The sequence below is a fragment of the Aptenodytes forsteri genome, unplaced genomic scaffold (assembly GCF_000699145.1).
Source record: "Aptenodytes forsteri isolate BGI_AS27 unplaced genomic scaffold, ASM69914v1 Scaffold208, whole genome shotgun sequence".
NCBI classification, from domain to species: Eukaryota; Metazoa; Chordata; class Aves; order Sphenisciformes; family Spheniscidae; genus Aptenodytes; species Aptenodytes forsteri.
Genome location: NW_008794963.1, coordinates 719,346 through 730,264, shown reverse-complemented (window position 1 = coordinate 730,264; position 10,919 = coordinate 719,346). Strand labels below are relative to the sequence as shown.

Sequence of the window (10,919 nt, the reverse complement as noted above, 5' to 3'; positions counted from 1 at the left end):
AACCTAGTTTAAAGCCCTCTCAATGAGTTCCGCCAATTCATGAGTGAGAATCTTTTTCCCCCTATGTGAGACAGCTGCACTCCATCTGTCACCAGCAGGCCTGGTGCCGTGTAAACCTCCCCATGATCAAAAAAGCAAAAATTCCACCGATGGCACCAGCCCCTGAGCCACGTGTTGATCTGGTGTGTTTTCCTGTTCCTTTCAGTATTCTTCCCTGCCACTGTAGGAATTGAGGAAAACACTACCTGTGCTCCTGATCCTTCAACCAGTCGCCCCAGTGCCCTGGAGTCCCTTTTGATTGCTTCAGGACTTCTCTCTGCAACCTCAAACCATTATGCTGCTGCCTACTTCAGGAAGAGATAAATCAAACCCTAACAAGACTTGATTGACCAGCTCTGTACTGTCTATAATGCGAGGCTGTGATGACTTGCTCAGATACAGAGGCCCTTGCTGCAGTCACCAGCATGTAGTCAGAAGAAGAATCCTATTAAAGTCCTGTTCATTCAGGGGGTGCCTTGGCAGAGAAGATGCTGGAGTCCAGGAGGAGGCTCTGGCTCCAGGCAGGCTGCGTAGCATGCCCATGCTCCCACGTCCTTCTGCAGACAAATGGCTGGTGCGTGCATACGTCCTTGGGGAACCTTTCATCAAAACTTACAATTCAAGTGCTGAAGTTGTCCTGGTTTTGGCAGGGGTAGAGTTAATTTCCTTCCTAGTAGCTGGTACAGTGCTGTGTTTTGGATTTAGGATGAGAACAAAAGATGAAGATCATTCATTCATTTAGGATGAAGACCACTACAGACATAAACCAGGAACTGCTTAATAGTGAAGTGGTATGGTAGTTCTTTAATATAATTTTTCACAAGCATTCCATACACAATGGTTGAGAAGGTATTTGTTTGCACAGACCGCCCTGGAGACAGATGGACTGATATAAATATTATTCTTTAAAAAGAATGTATACGGCAATCACACTTTCAATGGATTAAGCATTTGTAAATTCCTTTCCAACCCACAACAAAACTAATATAACTCAGGGTAGCACATTCACTAATGCGGGAAGGATAGAAAATCTCCCTAGGATGTCATAAGCTGGAAGCATTCGTGTAAAATTATTATCATAGAAGAGATGGCTTCCTACTCTTTGGAAAATTGTTTATATAGCAAAGCCCTCAGTGGTCTCTCATGAATCAGGGCCCCTATGTGATGAATACCTGAACAAATCTAAATGTTCATCTCCCTCCTGAGGATAACATGTTAAAAAGTTCTAAAAATACATGAAATTCCACCAGTGAGCCCCAAAATTCCATGGAAGACCCTCACTGGACCCCCTACTCCAGTCTGTTTTGACAGAATAGATTGACAGAGTGGTGGCTTTGTGTCTTAGAAACTCACACTGGCAAGATCTTGGAGGACACTTGTCAAAAGTGAGACCCTCCTTGTTGGATCTACTTTAATTTCTGAATTAGTAGCATTCTTTATACACTTATATATTAATATATGTGCATACACTTACAATTCATACATCTATAACTACCTCTCCCATCACAGCACTATGCAGGGAATGTGTAATTTTTACCATAAATTGTTGCTATTCTTTCTGCTTTACAAGTCAAGCATACAACTTAGCTCTGCCTCAGCTGTGGTCATTTCCTGGCAAAGTCATTTGTACAATTTTTAACATTTTTTTCTCTTTAAATGCCATAGTATTTCTCTGTTTAATACCCCAAATCCCTGTTATATAATTAACTTGTGAAAAAAATCCTTATTCTATTGTCATTTTTCACCTAGGGGATCACCTTCTGAAATACTTTTTCCCCATCTTTTGTCACTTTCAAGTCCAACTGTTAACAGCAAAAAGAACACTTTTCTTCAGCAGTCCATTACCAGGCAGTGGTCTGCCTAGTTTAAATGGCTGCAGTTTATCTGGGATGCTCAGCTTTAAAAACAAAGAGTTAACAAGAACTTCACTGGCCTTTTTGTTAATACTAGGAAAGTGCACTGTCAAGCTGGAGAATAAAAAAGGGAAGTTAGTCAAGAAGTAGGCCTGCATAAGAAATTAGGCTTGCAGGAAGGATATGGAAATCAACTTTTGATCTGAAGAGCTGAAAAATGAGATACACTTACAGAAGAATTCCAGATCAACTTCCTGGTAGTCCCCCGAAAATAGGCGAAAATTCAAGACAAATCGTTCTCAGGTTAATGTACAAAACGCAGATAACACAGGAATCAACACAGTGGAAACAGCCAAAAGATGAAGACAGCAGAGGGAGGACAAACACTGTTATGCATACAGTTATGTATTTAACATATATGGTGGAATAGCACAATTATTGATCTGAAATTATTGAAGTCATCCAAGAAGGTGTAGGGACTGACAGAAGACCTTAACTGAAGCAAGAGACCTTTGAAGTACATATGAGTGCTGTGAATGGCAGGAAAGGGCTCGTTGGGGTAAGGGCAGTAGGGTTCTAGCTGGAAAGAAACTGAATGTGATTTGAGAGGTGGGATGTAAAAACAGAACATTCCCAAGGGTTGATAAAAAACAAATTGAAAGACAACTGAAACAAATATACATAATAATATTCAGCTGATAATATTTAGTATTAGCTACTTAGGTCTGTCAGCCTAGCTGTTCCTTTGAACTCAGCTGCTCCTAAACATTAAATCTGCAAGAAAAAGCAATCCATGGCTGAAAGGAGAGATTTCATAGACTCACAGAATATCCCAAGTTGGAAGGCATCCATGAGGATCATCGAGTTCAACTCCTGAGCTGTACCTTTCAAGCTGTACCTTTTACATTTAACAGGTTTATTTTTTATAAAGAACTAATCAACAAATAAATATTACTTATCCTGTCTGTGTTCAATTACGTACAATTTGCAAGCTTAAAGTGCAAAGGAATAAGGTAAGAAAAGCCATAATATTCTGGTTCCACGCACTCTCGTTTGCCAGACCTATGAGCATAACAAACCTGACTTCTATGTTACATGACACACGCCCTTCAAAGAATCAGTTCCAGAAAGCACAGCTGCTAATTATTTCCAGGTGGTTTTTTTTAGAGTTTTTATCTTCAAAACACTTTGCATAACCTGGGAAATGGAACTGATTCATTTCCAATGTCCTGTCAATTGCTGAGGTGAATCTTTTCAGGCCAAAATCAACACCAGTGTAGTTACTCAAATCACTGGGCTTGGTGGGGCTCCTCAGACCAGGCAGTAATGTAAGGAAGATCAACATTTATAGCCTTACTTTAGATGATGCTATTTAAAGCAAGATGATTTACCCTGTCAGGCTAAGGACTGATGGTGCAACTACTTGAAGATAAATCATTGTTCAAGTATGTCCAGTCAAAAAGATACACCCAGCAAACTCTCCCTCTCTATAACGTTTCTTAGAAATAAAAATGACAGATGTCAGAGATGTAATAACTAACTACTCACCCATCCCTTTCTGCCAAAACCACAAAAGCAAAAATCAATCAGGCTAGTCTATCTATGAAGGCGCATCAAGTCTAGTGAGCTTCCAGAATATCCTGCTGGAAAACTTAACTACTTATTACCTCAATGCACCGATAGAGAAGCTATCTCTCTCTCCCATAATTACCAATTTTCTTAAGTCCACTGTCCGCAAAATAATTCTTGGTTCACGTCATCCACCCCTTGGGACACTGGAAATCTAGGTTAAGCTGAAGACCAAATACAGTACAGGTGGTAGCAAATATGTTCAGAATTTTGCTGCTTGAGGAACATAAGATTTCATGAAAGTTAGAGCTTTTCTTCTGGATGATACAAAAAAAATAATTCTAGTCTTCTGTGATGAAATGTAAAAAAATCTCACATAGCCAAACTTGATGTGTTTACTCAGCTCTGTTTTCTATACAGAAATCCAGTACTCTATAAAAAATGGTTTTTTTTCCATCTAGACTTACCATTACTGCTGTAGAATACTAAGTCACTGGTGTTCAACAAAGGAACATAAGATTTCATGAAAGTTAGAGCTTTTCTTCTGGATGATACAAAAAAAATAATTCTAGTCTTCTGTGATGAAATGTAAAAAAATCTCACATAGCCAAACTTGATGTGTTTACTCAGCTCTGTTTTCTATACAGAAATCCAGTACTCTATAAAAAATGGTTTTTTTTCCATCTAGACTTACCATTACTGCTGTAGAATACTAAGTCACTGGTGAGTTCAACAAAGTCCAATATTACCTCCAGTAACCTATATCTCCCACCACAGAGGAGGAACATATGGCCAAAATAACTTTCTGAACATTTGTTAACTGAAACTGCACAAACAGAAGTTCCAAAAGCTTTATGGGATGTCAATATGTATTAATCTAAGTGGCTAGAGGTTTAGGTTCCACTAATTGGCCAATACATTCAAACACTCCCACAGAAGAGAAATCTAGGAGTCTTCCTAAACATGGACTCATCTTTAATATTTGCTAGGAATTCTGTGCAAATGTATGTCAGACTATTCAGACTTCGCATTAAACTAGATTTTCATACTATGTCTCTTTCCATCTATCTGCTTTTTCCAATGTATTCCTCCTCTCATACGGCAGAATCTTTCATTATGATCAAACAATAGATATTGTGTTTGCAAAATCTGAAGGAGTTAAGGCAATTTACCTACAGCACCCTAGGACATGTATCTTTCTGCATCTCTAGTGTTTCCAGTTCTGTTTGTCCTGTACGGTCATTCCATATCCCCAGAGGCCAAAGATACCAGAATCTCTTCAATAACATTACAATAGCAAAAGCATGTTAACCAGCTAGAGAAGGCATACAAAATTAGACACACACCTGCTCAGATTAACTTGATCTGTCTGTACACTCATCTTTAGCATTAAACTAGGTTTGATTCTTTATCATTTGCTAAAATTACATTTTTTTAATACAATTGACATTACAGATGCTGTTATTCTGAGATAGAAAATAAGCCAACAGTACACAAAAACCCTAACAATAATGGCTTGCACTTATCTCTTCTAGGGCCACAGAACTATTAAAGTTTATTTAGCAGGTATTTGTTAAAGGGTCTCAGGAAAACCTCCTTAGATTAAGTTTCACTTACCCAGTCTACTTTATTCACATTCCAGTATTTTTTTAAGTCACGGAACTGCATTAGCATCCCCTTCAAGCCCACAACAATAATGCTTGCTAGCACACACTGCAAAGAAATAAAAAACAAAAGCCATTTGCAGAATTGGTAGTGAAAACAAATGCTCTTTCTTCAATTTAGCAGTCAATATTATAATTAAATTATCAAAAAACTGAAGTTAGTGTTTCAAAAATGGGACAAGCACAGGTGTCCTTGTGACACAAATATAATTGTATCAAACCAATTTTTTTTTTCCTGAAGTCAAACTATAGACCACCTAATTGTGAGAAAAATTACAGAAACTTCAGGACTTGCCGAGACTCTCCATGTGTCACCAGACCAACTACATTCTGCCATGGTCTGGGGGACTCAGAAGCAAATCAGCACTCAACTTCTACACAGCAAAGAATTTTAATTCCCCTTCTTCACCACCTAGAGGAGGCCTCTAGAGCAAAAAATCCATTAACTTTGAGGCAAACAAAATAATTTATTGTTCTTCGAATTGGAAAGGAGGAGGAGATGGATGAAGAAATTGTCTGGAGCCAAAAAGGATGGAATACAAAGTGATGGACTTGCAGTGCATAGGTGGAGAGGGCTGAAAAAGCACAGTAGAAAAGAAATAAAATGTCAAGAAAGCAATATATGAAAAGTTTTTTTAAAATATGGGGAAAAAAGCCTACAGGAAACCAGTCAAATTTACATATAATCCATATAAAAAATGAAGGTAGGAAAGCAGTATAGAAAGAAAAAGGACATATTGTGCACCCCTCTACAAATGTCCTTACTTTGTGTGGTTAAAATAAGCTATAAAAGAATCTGTGTTTGAAAAGTGAGAACCTTCATGTGACACTATGTAAACAATAGCACAAAGTAAATTTAAAACACAGTTGAGTTAAAATTTCATGTACAAACACGGCAGAATTATGGATAATTTTGAAGCTGTATGTTGCATCTTTGACATGCCTCTAGTTAAAATTAACTATTAATTTGTAATACCAAAAGCTAGATATAGCTTATGTGAAAACACACCACGTTGCTTTAGAGTCTTAGCATAGAAGATATATTCCATGACAGAGATATAAGAATACCTCATAACCTTTCTGTAATTAAGCTTAGATCACTATCCACAATCATTTGTGTCAGACTTATTTGAAAAGAAAAGTCATACATCATATGCATAACTGGAGAAAAATTGTGAATCTTCATTAATTTCTACCACATTTTGTCAATTTACAAATCCACAGCAATCTGGATGTATATTTTTCATAAACTATGTGCCAAAAGTAAGTAGAAGAGAAATGCTTTCTTATATACTTATGTGATAGCCTATAAATGCAACTATATATGTGTAAAATCTGTATGTATTATGTTGTCACCTCTGTATTTTATGATTTTGAGACTTGCTGTGCCCTTACTATTCTTTCTCCCATTGAAATTAAATAGAGCTGTTTTAGAGATAGTACTGTCTTTCCCTGAAAGAAATGAAGTAATTAGAAAACTTTTGACATAATCTTTAAAAAGGAAGTACCGTACCATAGGCAGCCAGTACAGCATAGGTCCAATTGCACAGATCACCACAAGAATTAATACACAAGAGATAAGGCAAGCCACCTAAAACAATAAACCAGAAAAGCAGATCATTCAATCCAACAAAAAAAAAAAAAAAGTGTGGAAAGGACTAATTATCAAATATTGTAGACAAAGTCAAGAATGAGATGTGAAGATGTTAGCTATTAACATGTCTATGGATTGCAGATATATATAATTTCAGTTTTAATCTCTGGTGATTAGCTTCAGCCAACTACAGCGAAAACATAGTAAGAGATCTCAACATCTGTGCTTGACCCTGCTGACAGCACACAGACACAGACCACAGCATCACTTACACACTCGGTTATTAAATGGAGTGTGTGTGTGTGCAATAACTCATCCCAGAAGTTTCGCAGCACCCACTGTCATTCTGTAACATATTTATAGCCATGCACCCTATGTTGCACTAAATAACAGATCTGTCATAGTACTGAGCAAAAATTATATATGGAGAACTGTGTCGTCATTTTTGCACAAGAGAAGAGTTCTGACTTCCTTTACTGGGATCAACACTAAAAGGAAACTATTGTGTTAAGTCAGAAACCACCAATGATTTCATGTTAATATCAGTGGACTTTACTTCTGAAAATTTAGGAACAATTTTTTAAAATATATTAAAAATTAGAATTAATGCAGGTGACATGAATCCAGAGAAATATATGGTCTAAGAATTATATGTTTCTTCACAGTATTATATGGTATTAATCTGATGGAAAACCACAGTAAAATTGCAATCTCCTACTCCACTCTGCTCACAAAGTAGAGTACTTCTGGTCTCATTAAGACACAGTCCAGATTCACAGAAGGTTTTTGACAATAAGGAGACAGATGCTCACTTTATTTTTATATTGATAATATGTTTCTTTACTAAAATAATTAGGTTTCATTTTAAGAGACAAGTTGTTAAAAACAAAACCAGACAAGTTGTTAAAACACTAGAAAATTAAAGCCATGGTGTACTTAAAAATGCCATCAAAAAGGATAGACAGAGTGTTTACAGAAAGAGAGACACAAAATCTGCTGGTAAAGTCACAAGGAACTTTTCCCTCTTTCCGCCTTCCCAAAAACCAAAAAAACCCTGTTGATTCTATTTGAAAGACACTTCTAGCCCATGATACTGTCCCTCACTTCTGTTTTCTCCCAGGAAAAGATATCACTGAAGAATAAATGACATCACTGAATCCCAGGTATAGCCGTTGGAGAAAAAAGGGCTGCTCTGAGCCCCTGAAAGGCTCTTTGCATTTCTTTCATGACGTATGCCAAAGTAAACTGACTTCTCTCTATGTAGTCAAAGCAACCCTTCGCTCTTCTTTTTGCCTATGATCTGACCAACATGTATTAGTGATGTTCTTCTCATCTGTTCATTCTGCCTAGACAGCCCCAAAAGTAGAGGATTAAGTGGATGTGTTGCTTTCTAAAAAGAAGGCAGGAGAGAGAATTTTATGTTTATTAAAGTTCTCTCATAGTGCTAACGCATGGCCACACTCTAAATTTTGGATGCAGGCTCTGCTATACTGTGAAACCAAAGGATAAAACCAAGCAGATACTTGTTATTTTTACCATGTATTTTCTACCTTGAAATCAAACTATGGTGGTTCTTTTTCCATTTCATATTTTGAATAACCTTCTATCGGGGCCTTTGCCTACATGTACCAGAGCCAAAGTGCTCAGATACCCTATATGCCTTCAGGTTATAGCTCTTCAGGTATAGGTCTTCAGGTTATCTTAAAGCTTCCTTGGAAAAGCATGATGTAGTACAACTGCAAATTGTACAGACAATACGTGAACAGGTAACAGAAGAGGATGTCTGTGAGGATGAGGGCACGTGGTATGACATTGAATCCGACTCAAAGATATGAAATCACTAATAGCAAAGTGGTAGGTAAACTATTTGCATATAAATGCTATTAGAGATTATTATTGGATAAATTATTCATTATGATTAATTGAGTTCAGAGTACTGTGTAGGCTAATTAGCAAGTAATTAACATGTAGAGTTTTGAAATAAAGCCCTGTATCGTTTCTTAGTATTGTGGTATCTGCATGAGAAATAGTTGCAGGACATGGTCAAGAAGAAACAGCACCTATAGACTGTACTAACCTTGTCAGTTGTACCTCGTTACCCTTTTCCTTGTAATTAATGTCCTTTACACAGGCAAGAGCAACAGTTATAAAAGGACAATAGCAACAAACTCCAAAGGACATAACATTTATGTGGCAGGATGCCACTGATGGACTCTTCAGTTTCAGAGGAAGGAGGGAGAGGCAGTGCTTAGGGGGGCTGTCCCAGGGGTTTCCTGGCTGCGGTGGCCCACGTGGTGCCACCATAAGCAAAGGTCACAGATGAGCAGCTTGCTACCTCTCTTGTTCATGGGCATGGTTTGGACAGGTAACAGCCTTACAGAGTCACAATTATCATTTTCATCGATTGCAGTCCCCTCTTTTCTGAGCTGCTGCAATAAGAACTTCCGGGGTTGGTTTCCAACAGCAGGAAATAGCCCAAAAAGTCCTCAAAAATCTGAGTGTCATCTCTGTGGGCTCAATGTATGCTGGACGGACAGAGAAGTACACCATGTCACAAGGCAGAAGTTGGGAGATAGCTTGTGTTTTTTAGGAGCAGCTCTTAAGGTTACGTTTACTTTATTTTGAAAATCAGATAGAAGCACTAAATTAAATCTGATTTTTTTCTAAAACTTCAGCTTAGCCTGTACTGTTAAATCCATTAAATACCATTAGAGGGCACTTTTGTTACAGTACTAACAAATTCACATAAAACTGAAAAGGCTTGTGTGTAGTTTCCTGCAGTCTGAAAACACAACCTCTAACCTCCTTACTACTATAGACTTTAGAGCTTATATTCAATTAAACAGGTAAAAATGAATAAGTGGAACCATTAGCTTTTCTAGTAAGACAGTTGCTGATCAGATGCAATTCCATGCAGATTGTTAAAAATGACAGGGCAGAGTCATTTCCCAGGACAGAGAAAAAGGGAGAATAAGGAAATACAATGGATAAATGAGTACAAGTTCCAGTGAGCAGTATTATAGCCTTAATTCTCCTACGTACTTCACTCTAACCCATTACCTGTGTTTTGGCGCCCGTACTGTATAAAAGTGCCGTCCGTCCCATCGCTGCAGCACTTGGTATGCAAAAAAAAAATGAAGGAATCACGTTGCTGAGGCCATGGGCCAAAAATTCCTGCAAAGTTGTTAAATAGAATATGGTTTTTTCCTATTGTTCTGTCATTTCAAAGCTTCTTGCCAGCAAAGGAGTTGCCTATGTAAATATTAGCAATGACAAAGGATGGCCATATTTTTGAGGGAAAAAAAATCACATATGTACATGATAAAAGATCTCCCAACATAATATATCTTCTCACAACTCAGAACTAATTTGAATGATAGAGCTGCTGAACCAGATTCATCAAAAGCAGAAGGCACATTTTGTTCACAGAATAAATGGTATTGCTGTTTTGAAGATGAAATTCAGCCAAAATATTTACATCTTGACCCACATCTGCTTTTTAACAGGCCAGATTCTCAAGTACTGGGATCTGGACAGTGTCCAGGTTGTTTCTGGCTTATGACTCTACTGGAAAAAGACAGCCACTGATTTTTTTTTTCTTTTAGAGCATGCTTTAGTGAAAGTGAAGTATGGTAGCAGTACTATCTGCATGCTGTCTTTCATAACAAATATATTTGGTGTTTATTCACAGCCAAAATGCAGACATGTCTGAACAAAGATTTATAGAAGAAAAAGTGGGGAAGCCACCTTGTATCTGCAGCCTGAGCTGAACAGTGTTTTCTAAGAAAGCACCCCAACTCGACCACCCAGCATCAGTCTTCTTCCCCAGACTATAAGGAGCTCATTCATCTCCTGAGGGCAATGTGTAAGAAAAGACCTCAATACTGCTAGAAGTGCTTAGGATACAAATGGTACTGTATCTAGCCAGGGCAACACCTGTGGCGGGAAAGCTGCCTGTCGGAAAAGGACCTGGGGGTGCTGGTCGACAGCCGGCTGAACATGAGCCGGCAGTGTGCCCAGGGGACCAAGAAGGCCAATGGCATCCTGGCTGTATCAGAAATAGTGTGGCCAGCAGGAGGAGGGAAGTGATGGTGCCCCTGTACTCGGCCCTGGTGAGGCCGCACCTCGAATACTGTGTTCAGTTTTGGGCCCCTCACTACAAGAAGGACGTTGAGGTGCTGGAGCGTGTCCAGAGAAGGG

The 10,919-nt window shown here is 38.2% G+C and overlaps 1 protein-coding gene across 1 annotated transcript in view; it reads right to left on the bottom strand.

Moving 5' to 3' along the window:
- The window catches only part of SLC26A7 (solute carrier family 26 member 7), a 77,181-nt gene that overhangs the window by 22,777 nt on the left and 43,485 nt on the right, over positions 1-10,919 (bottom strand). The window contains exons 8-10 of the mRNA XM_019471065.1: positions 9,780-9,893; positions 6,639-6,716; positions 5,079-5,174 (exon numbers count right to left, since the gene is read on the bottom strand). Coding sequence (XP_019326610.1) covers positions 5,079-5,174; positions 6,639-6,716; positions 9,780-9,893 — 288 coding nt within the window. The remainder of the gene's footprint in view (positions 1-5,078; positions 5,175-6,638; positions 6,717-9,779; positions 9,894-10,919) is intronic.